Raw genomic sequence first — 26,456 nt, 5'->3', positions numbered from 1 at the left:
CCGTATACATTATGCCAAGTTGATTTTATCCTCCTGTGTGAGTAAAAGTGGAAAGGTTTGGTCGCTCGAGATCACTCTACTTCCACATGTATCTTTTTAGTTGAATCGTTGAGAATGTTCTCCATTTTATGTACATAATCAAGTAAAACAACTCCATTACCCTTATCAGGCTTGCATACAATAAGATCTTTGTCTGACGCGAGTTTCCGTAAAATGGCAACTTCATCTTGAATTGAATTGAAATATTTATTGTTGTAAAATACAACAAAGGTGAATGGCTGACTTCAGTTTTCAGGCGTGGGGAGACACAAGGACCATTGCTATGTGGGTTTGAATTGGTAACCTTTCCAGCTATATATAGGCTGACCCCCCATGGCTCCCGGTCTATTATTTTACTATTGCCGCCAGCACTGCACAAGTACGGTATTTCGGCAAAAAGTCTGTCTTGTGCCACCAACGCGGAACATCAGGTCAAAAGAATTAAGAATAAGAAGCGCGGTTTGTTTTGCCTCCAACTCGGCCCCGAGCTTGATACTCGATGCAAAGGAGAGAAATCGCAAGTCAACTGTGACATCAAGATCAAGATGAAAATTAAACAAAACCCAGCCACGCAGTGATCAACAACCATCCCTCAATAACTACCGTACCACTGACGGGGCTCCAGAGGCAGTGGTCCCACCAGTCCCCGAAAAACTCCAGAAGAAGAAGAAGAAGAGCAGCTGCCACTGGTGGGACTCTGGAGGCCGTTGTCCCACAGCCTAACTAGCGGGCCTAAAACACCCCAGAGGAAGAAGAATGCTTTCAAAAACTAGGAAACAAACAACTTCCGCTAGCATTTAACACTGAAGGGGCTCTGGAGGCCGTGGTCCCACAGCCCAACTAGCCCCTAAAACATCCCAGAGGAAATGATGGACATCGCTGCAGGGAGACTGACCCGACAGGACTATCTCGTCGAATTGAACAACTTTATTATGTCATCCAATTCAGTTATAAGACGGTTCACAGAAGACATCGGCTGGGCAAGTCCCCCAGCCAGCAACACCAACATGACACACCTCCTGGCAGAGGTAAGTTTGCTTTAAAAATGCTTCTCAGATATGCTAGTGTTGTTGGTTTTTGTTCCAAAAGAACTGTGGTAAAGATATTGGAGACTTGTGCGGTCTAATTTCGTGACACTGACTATTTATTTTTGTGTAAAACACGATAATCTATCACGTCTTATAGATGCACCAGATTAAATTTGTCTCTGAATCACAAAATAGCCATTTCACGGTGAAAATAACTTACTATATTTCCACTGCCAAAGTCACCATGTATTGCACAGAAATGTAAAGTCAGTGTCTTGTACTAACCTTAAAACCTCTTGGGGAATCATAGAAAAGACTGTATTAATAAAAGCAAGGGTTAATCTTAGGGAGCACCACTCCAAACTAATATTCGTAGTAATATAGTAGCACATGAAAGCATTATTACTATAATGCATTTTCGTTTATGTTTTACCTTGGGGAGGGGCCAGGGGGGCAAGCCTCGTTAATAAAGTTGGGTGGCTTCGATTTTCTAAGTCCATTGTTTTTCTTTCACGAAGGCCTCTATAGACAGACTGAGCCTCATGGTTGCCTTGCAGTACACCATACAAACTAGTTCCTTAGTCGGTAATGTTCAGAACGTGCATGGATCATTACGATTTCGGACATAAAATGGCCTTTACGAATTCTATGTTATTTTTTTCTCTATATTAATGCAAATAATGGCACAAGTATTTGTATTTTATAATTTTAAACGATTGCATTCATGATGTATTAATACGTGGGGAGTATCGCGCTGCCAGCCTGCCACGTAGGCAGCATTCTGGCAGTCTTCCTTGGGCCGCCATGATGGACGGATACAGCGACACTCAACTCTTCTTTAGTCTCCTCAAATTATCATTCTACTTCACCTCGCGGTTAGTGTTAACTGACTATTTAGCCTCTTTATTGGTATCCCTCAGGAGGCACATTGCACTGTCAAATAACCCAAAACTGAGTCCATGTGATCCTTCAATACCACCATATTTGAACAGTGACACGGGCGTGTCATTTGGGATGTGTTGTACACTCAACAGCCTAGAGAACGTTATATTGAGAGCCTGGGAACCAATGGGGAATCTAGGTTTTGGGTGTGAGAAGGCAAATTGACTGGAAGTAAAGCTATAGGATGGTAGTTTGAGGGATTGGAACGGTCACCCTTCTTAGGCACAGGCTGTACGTAGGCGTACTTCCAGCTGGAAGGAAAGGTAGATGTTGAAAGGCAGAGACGAAAGAGTTTGCCTTCGTTTGTCATTCTTACCCCCCAAAATATAAAATTATGCATTATCATGCATAAAATTATGTAGATATAAAAGTATCATTGGAAAGAAGAAAGAAAGGGAAAATTTCATCGTGAAACCTTTTTAAAAGTTAAAGCCAGATCCCAGTATTTTTTTTCTAAAAAAAAAAAGGGGGGGGGGCACCAAAATTTCTAATCGTATTTTTTGTATATGAAATGTGACAACTAAAATTTGCCGTGAAGAAAAAAAAAAGCTATATATGTTCATTGGCTCCAGACTTATTTTCAAAACAGTAGGGTGAAGAATGTTAGTCATTTATTGGCATTTTTGGTGTGTATTATATATTTTTCTCACTAAATACTGATTGTATCTTCATGAAACATGGGGATCTTATACTTAAGGAACAAAGACATATACATAACCGAATTCATGAGAATCCAAGAAGAATGAATGTCACCTAAGTAACTACCATCACCTCCCCTCAGTATTATAGCTTCCTCTACAAGTGTAGCAGATAACAGCAGTGAGAAGAACACTGTGTTATCAGAAATCCTCTACAACCATTAGAATTGTCCTCTAAAACTGTTTTCCCAAGAATAATAAATCTGAGCCCCACTGCCATAAAGAATTAATTCAAACTGGCTGAGGAGACCAAAGGGTCTGATGTGATTGGCCACCATGAGTCATATGACACAAGGCATACATTTCATTGGTCCTTCTGTTTCATGTTTCACTCAGTGGTCACCTGAGGCACTGTACCTCTGAGAGTTAGAGGAAGGAGGAGGGAAAGTGTTGATGGTCACAGGTGGCTGTATTTATTTATATTTTTATCTGTAAATTCCATTATGCGATTTTGATCGGAGTAACAGGTTTCTGGACATGAGTAGACGCAGCACTACACACTTAGCCAAGACTTTGTCAAAAAATGTAAGTAATAGGTGCTGTGCACAACTCAAGTTCAAGCACTGGCCGAGCTCTGGAGGACCAACAAATCAAATCGCTCTTTTTCTTCTTTTGACTTGTTACACTTTGTATCGCTTCCTCCTCCTTTTGTGGCATGCTGGGGTGTGGCAATAAATGGAACAAGTTCCCTGTTGTCATTCTACCGACAATCAGCTGTGAACAAGACAGGGACTGAAAGGAGAGAAAATAACACGAGAACGCTGAGGGCAGTGGCTGGCCTCAGCGTTTTCATGTTATTTTCTCTCCTTTCAGTCCCTGTCTCTTGCCCACAGCTGTCTGTAGCATGACTTATTGGGGAACTTGTTCCGTTTATTGCCGCACCCCGGCATGCCACAAAAGGAGGAGGAAGCAATAGAAAGCAGAAAAGGTCAAAAGAAGAAGAAAAGCGATTTGTTTTGGTGGTCCTCCAGAGCCCTGTTGCGATGTGTGAACAGTTACTCTCGTGCACGGCACCTATAACTGTGTGTTGGTATGGACATGCCTCATATGTAATGTTTGACTTTTCTTACAGAAATAGATTTCTGATAAATGTAACAGGTACAGGAGAAAATATTTTAACAAATACCTTCCTAGTGTGTGCATTTATTTATAATATCATTACCTCAGGTGCAGAGCCAGCTGATGAAAACCCCCGAGCCTGAGGGCATCAATGAGTACAGTGAGGAGCCTCTGCTTCCTTCAGCTGCATCATCACCATCCATCTTTTCTGTTAGGATTGGTATGAGTGTATTCATTGGTGGTGTTCATTGTAGGGTGTAGTAACAATCTAGATTAAATTATATAAAAAAATCCAGTAATTACAAAGGGATAATGGAATACCTTGCTTAACCTAGGTCCCTAGGGAAAGGGGAATTTCACTTGTTTAAGAAAAGATTTGTTTTTCACCCACAGATACTGAAACACAAAGGAATCTTCTGCTTCCATATAAAAAAAATGGTAAGGAATTTTCTTTTTAATAGACAAAAATACTCCAGATTAAATAAACCAGTCTCTTTAGGATAATTTAAAATTCACTGACTAAAGTCTGCCACAGAACAAATCTGCTAAACTCATCCCTTTTTCATCTTGTTGATTGATGTTTTTATTTTCTTTTTCAGCAGTATGTATGAGGATCCTGTGTATCCTTTTATGGCACAAATTCACCTTCTAAGAAATTTGTCATGTGTTTCTCAATTTGAAATTTTCATCATCCCATCACTTTTTTGTATTTGTAAGTTAAGTGATGCAGGTTTTAGAATAATCCTTTGTTGATTTTTACCTTACATTCATGCATACACATCATAATGTCCTCTATGATTTTATGAGCAGTGTTTTGAGGGCTTTTTTGTAGCCTTTGTTTTCTCTCCTTTCACCCTCAAAGATAAAAAAAATGTTTATAGCTTGATGTGTGTGTGTATCTTTTCTTCACGTACTACCTTTAAATTTTTTTCTCCCATCCTATGTTTTCCTTGGTCTTTTTTTACTTTTCCTCATTTCCATAACATGGCATTTGTTTGCATTAAATTCCATTTCCCATAACTGGCTCCATTTATACACACTATCCAGGTCTTTTTGCAGTTCTTCACAGTCTTGCTCCATCCTCACTTTTCTTATTAAGTCATCACCCGGGGTTAAGGAATTAAGATACGAATGTGATACTGACTCTTGTCGATGACTACCGACAGCACTACCTGACCTGCGTCCACCACCAACCTCGGCGGGGGAGCTAACTGCTAATTTCACCAGGGAAGAGAGGCTCACCCTTTATGAATACACCCTGAAAAATGCTGCCCCTGTGGCAGTACCTTCAGAGCTACTTCCAGTGGTTAGTTGGCTTGTGAAGGTTACAGTAACTTTAAGCACTCACTTAACTTTATTTGCTGGTCATGACGTTCAATTTAGAGAGTAGACTGACAGTCTTGTTCCTGCCTCATGAAGCACATCCTTAACTGATTATAACAGTTGTAACCTGTATATATATATATATATATATATATATATATATATATATATATATATATATATATATATATATATATATATATATATATATATATATATATATATATATATATATATATAAATTGTTTAAAAATGTCTGTGTATTTCCTTCAGGAAGTGGCTAATTCTGAAAGTCAGCCCAAAGAGCTGTCAGAACTTGAGCTGAAGAAAGCCATGAGAGACTTCAAGAGACGCCGCCAAGCCTACAGAACCAAAGTATCTACCAAAAACAAGAGTCAGATTGAGGTACTAAGAGAAAACATTCAGTGGATTACAGTGGACTTCTCAAAGGGACCCATTCATCCTGTGATTAAAGCTGTAAATCTAGGTCATGGTTTTCACCTGGCAACTCAGCTTTATGGAGGCTTGCAGCACGTGTTGATGGTGTCATTGTTTTGCTGCATCATCATATCTTAGTTTCTGTTTTTTCCACAAATGATCCAGTATGTTGTGTTGCACACAACAGTGTGGTAGTGCAAGTTGTGGGGTAGTTTAACCCAGTAGCAGCGAAGGGTCAAATTTGTGGCTTTACCGTGTAGCAGCAATGGGCCAAATTTGTGCCATTATATAACCCCCCAAAATAGATGATACATAAACTGATCACAAATGCTTTGATATATATTATGAAATGGTTTGTGTGAGTGATGATTTTTTCTAATTTTTCTCGCTTAGAGGGACCATTAAGAAATGTGATCCCCGCTGCTACTGGGTTAAGAAAGGAACAAGTCAGATGAGGTGGAGGAGTTTCAATAACTGGGGAAATTTTGCTCTTACATGGGAGCTTGGAGGGGCAAGTGTGTTCTTATTGAACCCTTCTTGCCCTCTCTCCTCTGTTTTTATTACCTTTAAATTCTGTCATCTAGGAAAAAAAATGCTGATTTCATTACAGTAATATTTTTTAATGAAAAAAGGTGCTTTTCCCTTTGCTATGAAACCAAAAGTGTAACCTGGAAATTTGAGACGGAGAGAGATGCTTCTATATGCTGACCTCTGGCAGGTGATATATCCCTTTTCTCTCAATTTATTGCTTAAAGGTATATGCAGCATTCATCACACATTCACCTACTTTTACCAATGCGGTCACCAATCAGAACTGTTACATAACAGAAACCGTTATTTTCTGTAGATAAGAAATAATTAGGGTTATGGTAGTATTTAAACTCAGTTTTTAGTGTGAGGCAGTTGTTAAATTGTCCAATTGAAGATTTCATTTAGCAACCATTATCTGTTTTCAGATCACTCGAGAAATCATTCACAGCATGATGGGTTTGTTTGGTGGTGACGAACCAGTCTTGCCTGGCACTCCAAATGTTTCTGCACCAACATGCAGCCCAGATGGTGGTAGTGATTCACACAGTTTGGATAAGCAAGCAAGATCTGCAGCTTCAACACACAACCTTGACATAAACTCTAAAAGGGTGAGAGATGTACGTTACTCAAAATGGCAAGTACATCGAATGAAGAGGAAGGAGCAAGAAAGTCACAAAAGCAGAAATTCAGATGATACACTAAAAGATGAAGAATATAGTAATACATGTTCTGAACAGGGTTTATATTCATTAAAATATGAAAAGAAGTTTAGGACAATAGATATGAAAGATAATATAAAAAATGAAGGTAATGAAGGTGACTGGCCTTATGACAAATACCAGTCAAGACACAAAAATAAGCATACTAGTAGGAAATCAAATCAGAGCAGAGAAAGGAAAAGAATGAAAAGTGGAAGTGAATCAGAAGCCAGGCACAATGAGTACAGAGAAGTTAAAAGGGATAGAGAGGGATGTGTTATAGAGAAGCATGAAGACATGAGAGGACATTACAGAGAGTCGTCTTCAGGTAATTCTCAGAAGAGAGAAAGAAGTAAGAGAGATCATAAACATGAGCACCACAGCAGCAGAGAGAACAGTAAAGGTAGCAGGAATAATGAATCAAAGGGATGCTGACATAGTTAAGATAAAGGATTATTTGGCTCTGACTAAAGAATTAGACCTAAATATAGTAAAAATTGTTTCACAAGGACAATAATGCAGCAATAAATATTTACCACAACTATTACGAAAACGTCTTTGCATCCAACAGTTCATTCTGTCAGTTACACCTCATCAGATATCCAAATATCACCATAAAGCTGTCAATGAACCAGTCAATATGACTGGCCTGTACTTCTTAGCTTCTTTCCTGTGAACACAGGACTGAGGCAGGGCTGTTTCCTTGCACCATCACTTTTCAACATTGTATGGACAGGTTACCAGGCATAGTTGTGGATCAGAGTCTTTGTGGACCATCTGATGCCAATACCATTGTTCTGTATGTTGTGTATGTTTTTTTTTTGTTTGTTTGTTTCCACATGAAAAGTCGTTACAAAGGCCTAACCTGGGAGAAATCCTAAGTCATCTATGAGTGTGACATCAAGATTAAGATCAGCTGGTCAGAACGTAAACAATCAATCTTTCTCGAGGTACACTTTTCGACACCTTCAGCCCCAACACGGCCTTCCAAGCCCTTAAGTGCACGCAAACCTTCCTGCAGAAGTCGGGGCAACTCGACAGGATCTAACCCCCACCCTGGTGACAGAACGACAAACTAAAACAACACCTGATACCAACTACCACTGACAGCCTGACTAGCCTCATAAAACACCCAAGAAAAAGAAGAGGTACTCTTTTCACGTGTGCTTGATATTGGAGACTACTCAATTAACACGCCGATAATACAAGAGGTAAGGTAATGAGTGAAATTTTAGTAAGGGTTTTATTCGGCTGAGGTCATCCTCATCCGTATGTGTGAGGGGGGGGGGGGGGTCGACGACACCATAGAACATGCTACTAGAGTGTCCTAGATATGATATGAGTGTCCTTAACTGTGCTTAAGAGAAAACTAGCAGAGTACCTTGGTCAAAGGCTATACAAATTTTAACCCCTACATACCAATACCAATGTATTCTCATATATAATTTCATATGATCTCATTTTAACTATAGTTCCTAAACACTCGGGTCAAAGAACACATTAACTCTAAATTAATTTATTCTACTTACAGCAATATAAATATAAATACTTATTTCACTTATATACATATGTCATTATATTTTATAACTAGTCTTTACTTAGTGCAATTAACACACATTCCAGCAGCGGCTTAATAGTTTTAGTGTTAAGAGTAATTACACACCCGTCTAGGTAAGATAGGGATAGGCAGAGTATGGTATAAATAATTACACAGGAGTGTGGAATAGGATGCTAGAGGGGAATGTAGGGTTAAGATTCGTTTTAGGTCCGTGCCAGTATCTCATTACCTACCTTATGAAACATCAGTATCTCTTCATATATCTTTTCTACAAACCTTCAACAGTCGTGGAAACGCTTTGAAAATCCAGTTCAAGGACTTTTTTTTTACTCTTGAAAATATGGGATAATGTTTTTTTAGAAAGCGTCTCTCTGCTGGGCGCGGCGACACTGCAGCGGGTGTTGCGAGAAATACCTCCTCGCTGAAATGTCACATATACATGAGGGGGGGTCGAGGGGGGCGCAGCCCCCCCGTTAGTAGGTCGTAAAGTTCGGTTGGAGTAGTTTAAATATGCTCCCCGACCCTAAGCCCTCTGCGAGCAATTTTGCGGCTGTGGCGGTTGCAGTGTCGCCGCGGCCAGCAGAGGAGGCGACGCACTTTCGTAAACATTATCCCCTATTTTCAAGAGTAAAAAAAAAGTCCTTGAATTGGATTTTCAAAGCGTTTCCATGACTGTTGAAGGTTTGTAGAAAAGATATATGAAGAGATACTGATGTTTCATAAAGTAGATTATGAGATACTGGCACGGACCTAATACGAATCTTTACCGAATGTAGAAAGGGTGATAGAATTCCTGCCAGGTTTGAGTACACTGCAGGCAGGGACCAGAAGAACTATAGAGGGGGTAAAGGAATTCCAGGAGAGCCTGGGCAGTGTGCACCAGATAGGGTGGATTCCTTTAGATGTCCCCGCCTGTGCCTCTACGGGCTCTCACAGCCAAAGCAGTTTTCATTTGGATTTTCAGAGTGTTTGCCCTGAGGGAGTAGCCTAAACCACTACAAAGGCTGTAGTTAGGACCGAAAGGGAAAACTAACTCCCGAACTAAGAGCAAGACCATCCTATGCGAGGTCAGGTCAGGTCATATGTTGTTGCTCAAATATTTATTGGATTTTAGACACCATCCCCAAGGCAATCCCATTAAACTAAGTGACATAATAGTGAGCACCAGCACTATGCAAGGAATGGTAAAAAGTGCCATGAAAGGGCTGGAGTAGACTGGAAATTAGTGGGAGAATAGACCCACGCTGCCCTCCGAAGCCGATGTGAATGAGTGTAGGACATTTTCCCCCTGACATATTTCCCCTTGGACGTTATCCCCTCCGGACATTTCCCCTCCCTCTGTATAAGTTACTCAGCTGCCCCGGTGTGGTGTCATCTGCCATCCGTTGTCGTGAGACATCCCATCCTGAACTTCACATCATGGATCCCAATCTTTACTATCACAGAGTAACTAAGTGAAGCATCTGAGTGTAAAAAAGTACCAAGGAGGACCTAAAATGTGATGCAAAGCTGAACAGGTCACAAGAAGAAGAAGAGTAATTGTTGCTATCCTGGTTATATATATACATACGTCATCATTTGCATTTATAATAACATAAATAAACTTGGGTGGGACAGGTCCCAACAACCAGTTGACAATAGACACTGCTCATGTACTATGTATTCAGGATAGGATGTCTTGCGATATACGGGATGTCTGACGACACCACACCGGTGCTAGTTTTAAGTTTTGGGATGGTAGTCTGTATACTCAGACAGTTGGCACCAGGTCTCTGTACAACCCATTCCCAGCCCTCACACAACATGGAGGTTATCAAACAAGTATGGGTGGAGATAAAATTTGTTACGAAGGCTACATGTACATGAAGAAAGAGACGGAAAAGACACACATTCAATGGGAGTGTACACAACAGAAGACCAGACCATGTAAGGCTGCATTAACAACAAGCTTAACCTGGTAGCAGCGATGGGCCAAATTTGTGGCTTTACCGTGTAGCAGTGACGGGCCAAATTTGTGGCTTTACCGTGTAGAAGTGACGGGCCAAATTTGTGGCTTTACCATGTAGCAGTGACAGGCCAAATTTGTGCCATCATATAACCCCCCAAAAATAGATGATACATAATCTGATCACAAATGCTTTGATATATATGAAATGGTTTGTGTGAGGGATGACTTTTTCTCATTTTTCTTGCTTGGAGGGACCATTAAGAAACATGATCCTCGCTGCTACTGGGTTAAGTCTGGATGATGTGAAAGTAACTCTGCCCCACAGCCATGTAGTTAACGAGTTTTCAATTGTTCTATTTCTTGGTAGCTCAATTTCGAAGCCGAGAAGGTGCGATTCGGTATTCATGAAAGAGCAAAAACATGAAAAAAGAGTACAAACTGCATACTTGCCAAAGCCATTCAAGAAACATCAGGACCTGTAACAATACATCCAGGTAGACGTGAATTAGTTGGCAACAAGCATCCATCTCTGTGGACATTCATTGATGCTTTAAGGAAGGACTGTTCGTTAGTGTCCTTTGCCTCACTTCAAGAAGAGTGTGGTCAACCACCAAAAAACGTGTTAAATGGTTTACAAAACATCTGCATAGCTAGAAGAGATGGAAAAAAGCGTGTACAACAAACCTTGAGGGCTGTTGGTTACTGTATCAGACCCTAAATATGACAAGTGTGACATACGTGTATAGAACATTTTAAGTTTTCGAGTTTTAAAAAATTTTTCACAGTATTCGACCGTACATATTAATGTACTATAGACTATTTTAAGTTTTCGAGTTTGCTCAGTTTTTATATGCAGTATTCGACCCTACATATAAATGTATGGAATATTTTAAGTTTTAATGTTTTATCTGGCTGCATCTGGACCACAGAGTCACATACTTGCACTTATTTCCCTTCAACTGAACAAAAGCTCAGAAAATAAGGAACACAACATTTCACTCTCCAACACAGAACAAATTCATATTGATATGGTGATACGGTGGCAACCCCAAAATTTTCTCTAGCCTGTCTTGACTGACAGCCATTGCCCGCTGGTGGTGGAGGTAGGAGGAAGGGGAGAGGGGCGTTATGTCATGTATTTTACAGGTATTTTAGAACGACCTTTGACAAATACATAATTTTACAGACTGGTCTTGAGATTGACTGAAGAATGCCCTCATTACAATTTTAAAACACTGATTTATATCTGCGTGACCACTGAGACAGCCAGATATGGAACGAATGGCATTCTGTATTGGTTCAAAATGGAATGCAACATGTCACTCTTCAATACAGAATGAATCCATATTTTAAGGAATGGGTGGCAATGAAATGTCCCATTATAATTTTATTTGCCACTTTACCAGTTTCAAGAGAGATGTCACGTCAGCACCTGTCACACCCTCACTATTTGAGTGACAATAAGTTACCATTATAGCAGCAACAGGTTCTTATCCCTAGCAGCAATAGGCTATGCTGGGATCACACATCTGCAATTTTGCCTCTGCAAATTACTGCGATACTGAAAATGTGAAAAAAGTGGTGAAATTGCAATCTACTATGCTCTCGCTGCGACAATCGTAACTGGAATCGCAGAGAGTCTTTCTGAAGCGTAGCAGTGATGCAGTAGTTTGAAGGGTTAAAACAGTCACCCTTTAAGGCACAGGCTATATGTAGATGCTCTCCCAGCAGGAAAGAAGGATGATGATAGGCAGATGAGGAGGAGTTTGGCCAGGCAGGGTTTCAGTGTGGAAGCACAGTTTTTAAAGACATAGGAAGAACTCCATCAGGACCATAAGCCTTCAGATGATTTAGGCCAGAGACGGCATAAAAGCACTTCATTAATAACTCATCTCTCATATACCAGGAAGTGGCATCAGCCACACTGCAGGGAGCACAGTGCCAGGCTACAGCACTTGACTGTGTTGGTACAGCCACTACTGATGGTGGTGCTCGTGCTGAAGTGATAGTCCAAGGTGGAGAGCAGTGCCAGACTACAGCACACTACCCTTTGTGTCCCGACAGCCTTCAATGGTTCTGGTACTGAAGTGAATGTGTGAGGCAGGAACAGTGCCTGGAAACTGAATATAACTCTTTGTGTCCCAAAGGCCTCCACTAGTGCTGGTGCAGAGGTGGATGCCTGAGGTGGGAACACCTGGAGACAGCACAATACTTATTGTGTCCCATTGGCCTCCACTGGTGTTGGTGCCGAAGTGAACATTTTAGGTGGAGACACAGTGCCAGGAGGCAGCATTTGACTCTGTGTTTCAAGGCCATCACTGGTGCTGGTGCTGAGGTGAGGGTCTGAAGCAGGGTGCACAGCAGCAGGGTACAGCACATTCCTCATTAGTTGTGACAGTCCCCACTAGTGCCAGTTCTTGTTCTGAAGTGAGGGTCCAAGATGGAGCACAGCACCAGGTAACAGTACACGACTTCGTCCACTGGTGATGCTGCTGTGCGGGTCTGAGGCTTTATTTAGTGTTCTCTTTGTCCTATTTGGCTCTGGCTTCAGGACTCCTTGGTGCATCCCTCACCTTGCCTGCTCACTTGGTCCCTGAGTGTGGCATTCAGGGAACTTTGTTGCCCTCCCCAACCTCCCTGAGGTGAGACCAGAGCAGCCAACTCTTCACATCTAGAGTATTGTTGCAGTGGAGGCTGCAAGGCTGGACAGCAGCCTGAGTGACCACTTCCACGAGGGGTAAACTTCTATTGGGGTGAGTATCTGGAGTGATCAGAAGAAGCACCACCACCATGCTGCTGGCATCTCCAGCCATGAAATAAAGGGAAAGTTTAGGTATCAGATGCGTGAGAAGATATAAGATTGAGAGTAAGTTCACTTGATATACCTTTGCATACACATAAGAAAGAAATCATGAGTACCAATAGTGTGGAAATAGACTCAACAAATACACCCACACACTCTGGTGAAAAAAGTCATGAATGCGCTGAGTGTGGCAAAAAGTTCAGTAAAAAGAGTCACCTCAAATCACACACCCTGACACACACTGATGAAAGAAACCTTGAATGTGAAATTTGTGGAACAAGATTCAAGCACAAAGGTGACCTCAACAAGCATACTCTTTTACACATTGGTGTAAGAAATCATGAATGTGAAGTTTGTGGGAAAAGATTTAGCAGGAAGTATCACCTTAGCAAACACACACTTGTACATACTGGTGAAAAAAATCATGAATGTGAAGTTTGTGGAAAAAGCTTCCGTCTGAAGGATCAACTCAGGACACACTTCCTTATACACACTGGTGAAAAAAATCATGAATGTGAAATTTGTGGAAAAAGATTCCCACTTAAGAGTACCCTTAAAATACACACCCTTATACACACTGGTTTAAGAAATCATGAATGTGTAATTTGTGGAAAAAAATTTGTCCTCAAGAGTTACCTTAATGCACACTCCCTTACACACACCATTGTAAATAACTATGACTGTGAAGTTTGCGGGAAAAAATTCAAGACCAAGAGGGAACTTAATACACATGCTTATGCACACACTGTTGACAGAAGTTATGAATGTGAAGTTTGTGGGAAAAGCTACCGTTTCAAGGATTCCCTTAACAAACACTTCCTTACACACACTGGTGAAAAAAAACATGAATGCCAAGAGTGTGGAAAAAGGTTTAGATTGAAGAATTCGTTGAACAATCACATCTTCCGACACTCTGGCCTGAGATCGTTCAAGTGTGATGTTTGTGACAAATATTTCAAGACAAAGGGAGACATTGCCAGACACATGAAGATCCACTTCTGAGGTGCTGGTGCTGCTGATGAGTGTGGGGATTGTAGATGTTGTTGTTGTTGGTGATGGAAGAGGACAGTGTCTGGCAAAGAGAACAAAAACAAACGCATGTTGCAACTGTTATATCTCTGCGCCTCTTCCCCATATTATATTGATAGAAGTTAATTTTTATGTTAGTCTTAAAAGTTGTATGTGGGAGAGAAAATTAATGCAAGTTGTACATATTACTGGGTGAACAAATGTCAGTACAATCTAATTCAGTATTATTCAAATATATTGCATGATCTCAATATATATTCATATACATATATATTTTAGTATGTTAAGTGTAGTATTAAGTGAAAAGATATACATTTTTAGTAGGTTAAGTGCAGTATTGAATCAAAAGGATATATATTTTTAGTATGTTAAGTGCAGTATTAAGTCAAAAGGGTATAACATTATATTGTTTTGTATTTGTATCTAGCCATAGGTATTTATATTCTTTTGTACTTAATATTTATATTTTTGCATATATGTAACATTGGCTGGGAGGGAATATTATTATTCATTTACTACTCTGTATGTGTTGTGATATTTTGTGCTGTGCTGTGTGTGTGTGTATTTACCTAGTTTACATAGTTGTAGTTTTACAGGGCCTGGGCTTACGCTCGTGTGGTCCCGTTTCCGTATCTGTTTGTCCAACTTTTCCTTAAAGTTTTGCACACTCTTCGCCGATACTACATCCTCACTTAGTCTGTTCCAAACCACTGTATTTCTTTGAGGGAAGCTATATTTTTTTATGTCTCTCGAGCATCTTCCCTTCCTCAATTTTTTACTGTGTCCTCTTGAGTTCCTGGTGTTTATTCCTTCTCTTAGTAGTAACTCCTCATTATCTACTTCTTCCATTTTACTCAATAATTTATAAATTTGTATTAGGTCTCCCCTTTCTCTTCTTTGTTCCAGTGTTGGTAGGTCCATTTCCTTTAATCTCTCCGTGTGTGTGTGTGCTTTAAAAATCTATATTGTTTACTGTTATGTAATATTGTATTTATGATTTACTACTATTATTGAAAAATACTGGAGACCCTGTGGAGCACCTTTGGGTGGAATGGGGCCTGTAAACCCAATTAAGAATAAAAGAATAAAGATGCCACAGACTGAAAATGAGTGGCACCTCATTCAAGCTCACTACCATTCACTTCCTTCCCTCTAAAGACTTACTTGATGAAACCACACCCGGTAAAAGCTTTATCTCAAAAGAGAATATTTGACTCGCCTCTTGAGGGCAAGATGGACCTCTGTAAATGCATTTGGCATCCTGACAGCAAAGTTTCGGACCTTCAAACAACCCATTTTAACATGACCCCAGAATGACGTATATATCATCATAGCCACATCCTCAGTACACAGTTACCACTGCACTCATTCTCTCAGACATTATGCATTGATTGAACTGCTTGACCAAGAGAATCCTCAGTGTGATTCTGTTCATGTTGGGGAATGGCGACAGGCACTGGCTGGTGTCATCCAAGGCTTAAAATGCATGCTAAGGAATGTGGCAAATGCTGCTAAACATGCGAGGAAAACCCTTGCAGAACATTTTATATATGAAGGGCAAGTTCCCTGGCAAGATGGAATGGGAATGACCCTGCTACATTAGATTCACTTCTCTGTTCACCCTTTAGACACTTAGGTGTGATTGTATTTTTGCATAATTATGGAAATTACAGTATTGTACCATACAGAATAAGCATTTTTTTTTCTGCATTTATCAGCATTGTATAGATGATGTAGGCTACATTACAGAATTAGTGGGTGGTTTCATGTATATGTACTTTAAATATTGCTAAATTATGTTCCTATGATCACAATAGGTGTTTTTATGCACTACAGGTTTTGTGGACTATGTCATCTTGATGTGGCTATGTGAACAGCTAGCACAGAATATTGAATATTGTAGGCCTGCATAGCTTGCAGTGTTTGAATGTAGGAATAATATTTTATGAACCCACAAACTACATTATGATTACATTTTTATCTCAACTCACAGTAGATACTCTATATTGGTGATGAGTGTAATAGATTTATTACTGAATTTTAAATCATACTACACTTTATTTGCATTGCACATAATTTACATGTTCAGTGTACTATGTAGAGACTGAATTGCTAAATACTAAGAACTATAATGTTTGCACTTAGAAGTATTTTGTACTTTTGTGTTGCACATATCAAAGTTAAAGTAAAGGTGGGTGCATCGCTATAGCTGTGCGTGGCTGCGGTGCCCATTTCCGATCCGTTGGGCCTTTGAGCCTGTGGTAGGTAACAGCCAATTACCCCGGGACATGGGCCAATGTGAAATCAGAGATTTACCTTCTTCCCCAGGTTCCCTCAGGTACCCATTTATGAACCAGACCGAAAGGGAGGATGAACAGCTGGGTGAGCTGCACGCTGACTGCCTGAGCCGGAATTCGAACCTGGGCCTGCAGAGTGGCAACCAGGCACACTGACCACTGGACCATGAAGGCGTATGTTGTACATATAAAGGTAAAGTTGGGGGCATATGCTGTAGCAGCGCGTGGCTTCGGTGCTCATCTCCGTGACATTGGCCCTTGAGCCTGTGGTGGGAGGGAGCCCATTACCCCAGGACACAGGGCCAGTGTGACATCCGGGTTACCACAGTTTACCTTCCCCAGGTTTCCCCAGGTTGCACATATTGATATAGTAAAATAACATAACACAATATAAATAGGAATTACCTTACTATAGTCTATCGATTTTAACTTGATCCCTTGGGTGCAACTCAGGGATTCCCCACGAGACTGCACTGGTGCCACATCACTCAATTACTCTCCTCAGAGAGGGTCGCTACCTCTCTTTTGCATGGCTGTGCAGGGCGCGAGAGTGAGATCTACTTGAGTTGTCCATTGTGGCATATCGCTGAATGGTGTGGCCTGGCGCCTGTTGCCAAGGTCCGTCAGACAGCAACGTCGCATGAGCCACGTTGCCAAGTGATATGGAAGGTTTACTGAGTCGTTGTCTTTCCCTCTAATCCCAAGCCACTCATAACACCATGCAGTCGTATTATGAATGTATATATATTCCATAAATAGATAACGTACAGACTAACAGTGAGACAGATCGCCATGCGCAGGTCATCACTAGATCTGTAAACAATGGGGGTTTCCCCGGGCCAAGCCACAGGGCTCAAGTTAGAGTCAATGGACTATATAATACAATGAAAGTACCAGACTTAACCTTTATGCATTATACAGTATACATTATTGTGTATCCTCTTTGAAATTCTGGATGAATTTCAGAAGTTCAGCAGCAAATTTGGGCTTAGCTGATTCTGATAAAAATGATGCAAAACTCCTTACTAACTCTGCTGACTTCTCAGCCAGTTCATCTCTGGGCCGTTCATGAGCAGCTAAAACATTATGAACTCTTAACATAGTTTGTGCCACTAGCGCATGTGTAGCTTCTGATGTATCTGCTGGTGTCCTCTTCCTTTTTTTACTTGTATGTGATGGAGGAGTCTTGCCAGAACTAGAGGATGGTGTTGCTGGACGAGGACTTGTTGTTAAAGAGGTTGATGATGACTCTTCAATTAAGTCGGTCCAACTTGGATGGTCATTTATGCCCTCATCAGTCACTTCTTCATCGAAGAACTGTTCAGTTTTAACAATCTGAAGTGAAAAATAAATTTTGTATGGAGGCATCCATATTCCATGAAGAAAGTAATTAATGGATAGGCTACAGCAGAAAAATTTCCAAGCATCTATACAACAACATATTTTCTTACTTCCAATCAGCTAACAACCCCACTTAGAATTTCTCTTATTAAATTTTACCGTTTACCTTTCCCTAAATCTGATACACTGCAGCTGTTGTTTAATCTGATACACTCCCCACCACTGTTTCAGCTGAAATTCCTTTTACAAGGCACCAATATTAAATTGCCATAGGTATAACAAAACTGGATGACCCGTAATGAACACCACTGAGTGCCGGGGATTGAACCCAAGCCTTCTGAGTAGAAGTCAGGGCAGCAAACCAACTACGCCACCAATGAGCTAAAAGGTCACCGCGCCAGAGGCCCCTTCTGCGGCCTATACCTGATGCCCCAGCCCCGCACTGTGGACATGAAGGTTCGATCCCAGGCACTCAGTGGTGTTCATTACGGGATATTTTCACTGTTATTGCAGTTTCTCTAATGTATATATACACCGTATGTGCCAAAAGGGGTTGATTAAAAGCATTTCCAACAGTCGCAAGTATGAGCGTGGCCACCTTCACCTTCATGTCCACAGTGCGGGGCTGGGGCATCAGGTATAGGCAGCAGAAGTGGACTCTGGTGCGGTGACCTTTTAGCTCATTGGTGGCTTAGTTGGTATGCTGCCCTGACTTCTACTCAGAAGGCTCGGGTTCGATCCCTGGCACTCAGTGCTGTTCATTCCAGGATATTTTCACTGTGTTATTGCAGTTTCTCTAAATGGATGACTACTCTTTTTGCCATCATTTGGATTGCCTTGTCCCCAGCAAGTTCACAGCAATACAGTATATACAGTAGAGCCCCACTTAGCGCGAGATCAATTAGCGCGAACTGCAATTAGCACGAGCCACCATCTACCAAGAAAAAAATTAATTAGCGCGAAAGCCTCAGTTAGTGCGAGCAGCCACCACGACTGAATTTTGAAAATTGCGACAAGCCGGCATGATGTGTGGCACAAGCCGTAAGAGCCCTTACTTTAGCAGACGATGCCATGTTGATACAAGGCAAATGCTTTGTTTACGTTGTGGATGTGGATACAGGCAACTGACCTTGGCCGTGCATGACGCACACCCAGAAAATTTGGATTTGCTGGTTGTCCAAGCTGCCGCCAACGCGGTGGGGAAAAAACAGGGCTCAGTGTGACACCAAGTTACGGTGAACCGACAACTCGCTCCCGGATGGGCGCATGGGCGTTGCCAGTAGCCACAACGGTTAGAAGGAAACGGCCAGTGTGATACTGCCTTAAGGCAGCGAGGCCGCTGACCGGGTGAGTGCCGGCGATGACGTCATCAGACTCCCAGCGAATCACAAGTGTGTTTTCAGAGCTCAGCCAATCGTAGGCTTTTTTTTTTTAATGTGAGTGATTATTTTGAGTAATTATCAAACCTAAAAGTCAGACCCACGTGTGCACCAAATAATTTTTTTTATATTGGTTACTTTATTCAATTAGCGCGAATTCAGTTAGCGTGACCGCGTTCATCCACCTAATTCTCACGCTAAATGGGGCTCTACTGTATACATACAATTTCTTACCTGACAGGATAGTGGTGATGAATAAGATGATGTAGTTAGGTACTGCAACTCACGGGGAAGCATAAATGAAAGGGAGTTGAAGAATTTCCATTTTGGCTCATAATATTCACCAGATCCACTCTTGGTACAGTGGATTTTCTTTACCTCTCTCTGAAATGTTGTCTTTAGTTTGGCAAACTTTTGCTGCACATCATCTGAAACCCAAAGAAAAGTATCCATAAGTCATAAGCCATGAGTGTCTGTGTAAGTAAAAAATAATTGTGTTAGGTTAGGGGTGGGAAGTTATCACAATAGCTACTCATTTCTGATGGAAATGCCATTCAAGATGCTTTCCTTAAACTCATCGGATATCATATAGGAGGCCTGTGCGTAAGACCAAACAGTTATCACTTACATTTTTCAACATAGTCTTGGCTTTGCTTGTAGTGCTGCATCTACTCATGCCCAGAAACCTGTTACTTTGATCAAAATCACATAATAAAATTTACGGATAAAAAAATGCTAATTAAGGGGGCGAAGCCCCCCTTATTAGCAGCGTGATACTCTTTGGGCTTGTTTAATGCTGGAGCAGTCCAATGTGATGAAATATGAACCACAGGGGGATCGAGGGTTTTGAACTGGGCATTTAACTGTATTGAAAGGGCCATTTTATCAAAAAATACATGTGCACAGGTATTTATGTATAATGCATGTGTACATGTCTAATTTTCTTTCTCTCACTCTCCTTCCCTCTCATTTTACAAAACCTAGGCTAGACTAGTCTCTTTCATATTATGTATGTTTCCTAGGCTAGACTAGGCTGATTATAACTGTTGTCTCTTTCTTGTATGCATGTTCCCTGGGCCAGACTAGGATGATAATAACTATTATCTATTTCATATATGTACAATGTCCTTTTTTTATTACGCATACAAGTGATATATTACTATAGTGCGTTCAGTTGAAGCTTGCACCTGGAGCCTAGTGAGATTTGTAAGCTGCTCTGTGATTGACTGCTGCTCCTCTCATTCACTTATCACTGACACACTCTTTGATGCAACACACCTCTGTATTTTTTGCTCTAACTCATCTCATGTGCAAGATCAGTCGTTTTGGTTGGTACCATTATACTCAGCAATGATTGTAGATCTCACATATGTTTGTCAAAGCTCTGTAAACCAAAAATTAAAGAAATTACGGAGTGGTGAAGTGAGAGATGGAGTTATAAATGTTTATACCCCATTTTATTTTTTGCTGATTATTTCATGGAACTGCTAAACTACAGTTCATGAAAATGGTAGCATCTGATGGGGAAAGTTATCCTGAACACGATGGTGTTGTCATATTTTAGATAAAGTGGAAACGAAGGGAGTTCGGCAGCTTTTTATAACAAGATGTAGCTGTGTCTCGGCAGCAGGGCGCCCGGCATAACGGCCGCCATGTTGGGGTGACTGGTGAGGCAGCGGCAGGGAGACTGCGGTTCACCACATAAATCTTGTCATTAAATGGTGTACGTATATCTCCCTTTTTTCCATTTTAACATAACTCTGATAGTGTCATCGTCTTCAGGAAACATTTTTCTATCACATGACACGGTTTATATTAACATTAGCATTTTAATTCCATGACATAACTAACACAGAATGAAAAGTGGTATAAACATACGTATCGGTAGGTATTTTTAAATTTCTGCCGCTTATGATGGACTTTCAGCATTAAGTTCCCCCCTAAATAGTCCACTATATCAAGGGTTTACTGTACTAATTGGTCGGCAGATTGTCTGAACTAGCTACTGCAGTAATGGCCAGGCCCAGCACTATGGTAGCAGGCCTGTAACTGTGATGACTTTTTTTCACCATGATGGCATAATGTAATGCAAGCATTGTTTTCAACTATCAAAACGATTATGGTCCAAAATCAGAATAATTACATGCTACAGAAATATACCCAAAACTTACCCTCAGTCAAGCCAACATCTTTTAGTGCAGGATATTCCTTCTGCAGAGCAGCAGCAATTTTGGACCATTCACTTCTTTTCAAAGTCTTTTTGGCGAAGTGTTCATGTGTGCGGTCCCACAACACAGGGTGTTCTCTTATCTTGTCAATGAGGTAGTATACAAAGCTGTTCTGCCATTCCACTTTACGAACTGGTGATGAAGACATTGCAGAATTCTCTGGATAGGCCACCATAATCAAGAAATAAGAAGAAAGAAAGCTGAATAAAATATACAATGTGGCAGCACATCGCTTCTTTCACTACTCCTCAGCCACTACCATTGTCTGTTTGTTTACATATAGCTGTGTGGTTGAAACTATACCTATGTAGGGACATGAGAAAAAATTAGGAGGGAAGATGCCTTGACAACACAAGAAAATATAGCATCTTTTCCCACAGATGTATAGAAATTTGTAATGAACTGAAGGAGGAAGTGACCAATGCAAAAAGTGTGCATTAATTACATGAATGACTTGATTAATATAGATTTAAGGAAAGGACCACACCAGCTAGCTGAAGCTAACTGAAGCCTGGTATACTACAAACAAGTAAACACACACACACACACACACACACACACACACAGAGAGAGTGAGAGAGAGAGAGAGAGAGATACAATATTTTGCTGCATATAGCGTGCACCTTTTCACTTAAGAAATCCTAGAAAGTTACCCCTGCGCGGTATACGCTGAAGGTACAATTTTTTATTTATTTATTTTTTTTCCTGCCTTTATCTGCCATAATTTTGAAGTTTGCGTGGGTATTTATGGGTCAGCTTGATTTCTAGGCTGCCACACAACATCATGCTATTCTCAGTGTTTGTGTTGCTGTAACAATGGTAGGAGGAGAGTTTTTTGTAGCTTCTGTGTCCACAGCTAGTGACCTCCACTCTTGATAAGCCTACTCTTGCTCCCAAAAGAGCTCTCTGTGTGAGCGCAATTGGGAGAGTGCTGAAACTAACTTTTTCAAACTTCAAGTGGTGAACACAGTGACATCAACAGCACTGAAGTCCAGCCCCTTGTCTTATCAGGAAGGCTGAGCCCCGTTATTGTGCAACCTCAGTTTGGCAGCCATTCTGTAGATCAATCTTATTACGGTGATGGTGGAAGTGATACTCAGGCCCTTGAGAATGCATCCCACCACCCTTCAGGGTTATCAAGTTAAGAATATGAGGGTAATGAAGGGGGTTTGTAGCAGGGTCGAGTGTGTGGAGGGGGAGGGCCGCTCACCACAACCTATGCAGCACTGTGAACAAAGGCTTGCTCTGAGCTAAAAGTTACTGCGCTTCATCACATCACCATGGAAGCACTACATGATGTAGAGACTTCAGGTTTGAGGCAGACTGAAGAGGAAGGATGGATTAAGCAAAGGCTCATAAATTTAAAGCAACTGGCTTAGGCAGAGTCATAAAATTGATGATGGAAAGTGACCAATTTTCGGGAGATAGTCAGAACATTGCTGTATGGAGAGAACCGATTTCACGGTACATCCCCGCCCTTTATGGGTTAATAGAAATTTTGGGAAACTGTACATCATCAGTCTTGATTAATCGTACCTTTTTCTGAGCATTTTAAGCACTGAGTGTTGTTTTTCCAAAATTGTTGTCTTAAAGATTAGGGTGTGCGATATACGCTGGAGCGCATTATACGCCGCAAAATACGGTATATGTATTCCACTAATTCTAGGTTTAACCCATTTCTCAAGAAAGGTCTGTAAATTGATTTATAACATGGTATTCAATAATGTGAGGATAACTGGAACACACAATCAACAATGAATACACTACACCACTACAGTTTGCCAATCAGTGATGACAGTAATAATTATCATCTATTTCAATAATCATTCACTGTATGTATTAATAAAAAATGTTAGAATCTTCACATTACATTATGACAGACATTGCATACATGAACAAATGTTTTTTTCAATTTGGCAGCTTTAACTATATACATTATTCAGCATTACTCTTTATTGAAGAGGAGATTGATATAAAAAACACTTACCAAGTAGATCCTTTGCCATGACTAGCATGGGTTGAAACATCTTGCTTTGCTTCAGTGTAGGAACTTTGTGTCCTCACTACTTCAGAGGACTGGCTTGTTGGACAAGTTGATATCTTAACAATAAAAAGAAAAAAATAATAATAAACACAAAGGGTAGGCAGGGTTATGCTTTTATCCTGATTTTGCAAAGAATTATACCTGCCGTATAATTATTATCAAGATATGTTGCTAATATCAACTATTAAAATGGAAATGACAGTATCACAGTACGTATCATTACTACATGTGTCACTGATTTTAACCCGGTAGCAGTGACGGGCCAAATTTGTGCCATGATATAAACCCCTCCAAATAGAGGATGCATAAACTGATTACAAATGATTTGATATGTATTATGAAATGGTTTGTGTGAGTGATGATTTTTACTCATTTTTCTCGCTTAGGACCATTAAGAAACATGATCCCCGCTACTACCGGGTTAAGGGGAGACGACGCGAGTGACTTAGGAGGTGACATTCACTCTTCACAGATTCTCATGAATTTTGATATGTACGTATACATTTTTGTACCTTAAGTATAAGATCCCAAGTTTCATTGAAATACGATTAGTATTTAGTGAATATAAAAATATAAAACATGCCGAAAATGCCAAAGAATGACATTGACATTCTTTACTAAATCTCAACTATTTTTCAACCGACTATTTTGAAATTAAGTCTGGAGATGATGGATACATATAGCTTTTTTCATCATGGCAAATTTTAGTTATCGCATTTCATTTTACGAAAAATAAGAATGTTTAGTGACAATTTTTTCTTTCATTTTTTGTTAGGAAAAAAAATCTGCTGGAATCTAATTTTATCTTTAAAAAATGTCTCACGATGAAAAGTCTTCCCTTTCTTTCCAATGATACCTTTATATCTACAGACACTTATAAAACAACAGAGAAATTGCACTCCAAATGTCAATAACTTTGGTTTTGAGATATGAGCAGTTTTATGTTGAAGAGTGTCTATCATGATCTTTTAAGGCTAAATGCAGCATTATTTTACACATTTTGGGGTAAAAATAACAAATGAAGGGAAACCAGTGTTTATTATAAATAATATTCAGGCCTATTTGGCACTTGGTCCCCTATTATGGGGGTGGTGAGGAAGCTGCATCCGATGGTTGTGAACATGGGTGGTAGGTCTATTTGTCGTAACTCTCCCTTGTTACCCTTGATTACCTCTTGTTATTCATCACCATTCTTTCTGCCTTGTTTTTAACTTCGATTGACGACCAATGACTTCTCAGGAACAGGAGGAAAGTAAAACAAGAGAGAAAGGTGTTCAGCAGTTGAAAGTGTCAATGCTCCCTCCTCTCAGTGTCTGAGGAGACACAAAGTATGTCACTCACTGCCATGCCTCATTCACCACCCAGAGCTGCTTGATACTGATATATGGTAGTCCATATTATAAAACACTAACAGATGAAAGAAAAAAAAAATAAAGAAAATAATGCTACAAAATCCTTCAGAGTCATGCGCAACAACAAAAGATGTGGTGTGGCGTGTGGCAGGGCTTTATAAATGAACGCAAACAAAGCCAAATTAAAGATAGAAGGAATTGAGATATCAATGTGCTGTTTTCACAGAAAACTGGGAACATTTCAAGGGTACCAAAACTGTTAAAACCCCAATTTCGATGTTTGAGTTGAAAATATAATTTTTTTTGCCATCACCTCCCCTTAACAGTAAGCTGACAAAATTAATATATACTGTATCAGTGAATGTTAGCATTAGCTGCATTACTAATGACAAATAGGTAGTGCAATATGTATTTCATTATTATGTTATGTATCTTACACACAGTTAAGGAAGCTGTATATTCTGAGTGTGAAATCTGCTTATTCTTCTTAACCCGGTAGCAGTGGAGATCATGTTTCTTGATGGTCCCTCTAAGCAAGAAAAATGAGAAAAAATCATCACTCACACTAATCATTTCATAATATATATCAAAGCATTTGTGATCAGTTTATGAATCATCTATTTTGGGGGGTTTAAATCGTGGCGCAAATTTGGCCCGTCGCTGCTACATGGTAAAGCCACAAATCTGGCCTGTTGCCGCTACCAGGTTAAGGACTGTGTTGGAGTGGTAGGGGGTTCACCAGAAAAGGCAGGCACCGCCCGGGGATCGAACCCAGGACCTTCCGCTTGCCAGGCGGACATGGTAACCGTTACACCACGGTCATCTCTTGGTGGAACCCACACAGACTGAATCTTCACTTTTGTATATATATTAAGTTTAAAGTAATATATCTACAAACGAAGCAGCAAAACACCTGTTGCTTGAATGTCGTTTTCTTACATATTCGGCAATGTCCTTTGACACTCCAAACCAATAGTATTTTGTAGCAATCCTGTTTTTTTAATTTTTTGTCGCTCATATGAGCCCCGGTGACGTCCTGTGTGGGTTTCACAGGCGCGTCAGCTGCCCCGTCTGCCGTCTTCTTGAAGACGCAGTTTACTCACTGGGCAGGTTGGAGATGGTCACGTCCAGGGAGCAGAGTTGGTGTCGTGGCAGCACTCGGTAGGAGTGGAAGCGGGGGCAGTGCAGCATGAGGTGCCCCTCAATGGTCTCCTCGAAGGTCCCGCACCGGCATTGGGGGTCAGCAGGGCCAGGCAGTGGAGGTGAGCGATGAGTCATGTGTGGCCCTGTGGCCCAGGCGGAGGCGCGTCAGGGCCACGTCTACGACGCGGGACGTTTTCCTCACCCACGCCTGTGGGGAGGACCTGGTGCGGTGCTGCTGGCCCATGGAGGTGATGCGCAGACTATGGGCGAGCGTGTCGTCCCATGAGGAGCGGGAGATGGGGCGTGTGGTCGTGGAGAGTGGCAGGGGCAGAGGGAACGGCGGGATGTTTACCTCGGCGAGGGCCATCTTGGCTGCGGCGCGGCGATCTAGCAGCCTCCTTGGGGCCTGAGTGGGAGGGCACCGCACCCACTGCAGGATTGCCAGCGTAGGCCCACAAGACTTGTTGGCCGCCTGTCAGTGTGACTGTGCGGGAGTGAACAAAGCCAGATGATAACCTGCACCTCTTGATCATGCACTTATCAACACTGATGGCTGTTTACACACCAACAAGGACTTT

At 41.0% G+C, this 26,456-nt stretch overlaps 1 protein-coding gene and 1 long non-coding RNA gene across 11 annotated transcripts; one reads left to right on the top strand and one right to left on the bottom strand.

Moving 5' to 3' along the window:
* Window positions 1–424: 424 nt before the first annotated feature.
* LOC126981031 (uncharacterized) lies at window positions 425–16,566 on the top strand. 5 transcript variants are annotated; one of them, XM_050831661.1, is made up of 7 exons: window positions 425–1,067; window positions 3,875–3,986; window positions 4,160–4,204; window positions 4,933–5,072; window positions 5,363–5,494; window positions 6,484–7,967; window positions 16,423–16,566. In XM_050831661.1, the coding sequence occupies exons 1-6, from the start codon at window positions 906–908 to the stop codon at window positions 7,189–7,191; spliced, it is 1,299 nt and encodes a 432-aa protein (XP_050687618.1). In that variant the 5' UTR covers window positions 425–905; the 3' UTR covers window positions 7,192–7,967; window positions 16,423–16,566. The 5 variants fall into 5 exon arrangements, with proteins under 5 accessions (XP_050687618.1, XP_050687617.1, XP_050687616.1 ...); XM_050831660.1 differs by lacking the exon at window positions 16,423–16,566 and adding an exon at window positions 12,169–15,225; XM_050831659.1 differs by lacking the exon at window positions 16,423–16,566 and adding an exon at window positions 9,279–15,225.
* On the bottom strand, window positions 10,141–26,435 carry LOC126981035 (uncharacterized). Of its 6 annotated transcripts, none has more exons than XR_007733715.1 (6): window positions 25,839–26,435; window positions 23,327–23,439; window positions 21,283–21,498; window positions 19,346–19,539; window positions 12,538–17,726; window positions 10,141–12,456 (listed from the first exon to the last, which is right to left on the bottom strand). It is a non-coding gene; the product is annotated as an uncharacterized LOC126981035 (long non-coding RNA). The 6 variants fall into 6 exon arrangements; XR_007733714.1 differs by having other exon boundaries at window positions 10,141–14,137; window positions 14,664–17,726; XR_007733717.1 differs by adding an exon at window positions 20,390–20,495 and having other exon boundaries at window positions 10,141–17,726; window positions 25,839–26,363.
* Between the last annotated feature and the right edge of the window lie 21 nt (window positions 26,436–26,456).

This window comes from Eriocheir sinensis, chromosome 46 (assembly GCF_024679095.1).
Source record: "Eriocheir sinensis breed Jianghai 21 chromosome 46, ASM2467909v1, whole genome shotgun sequence".
NCBI lineage: Eukaryota > Metazoa > Arthropoda > Malacostraca > Decapoda > Varunidae > Eriocheir > Eriocheir sinensis.
Note: the sequence above shows the minus strand (reverse complement) of the source record. Positions and strands in the feature narration are given on the sequence as shown.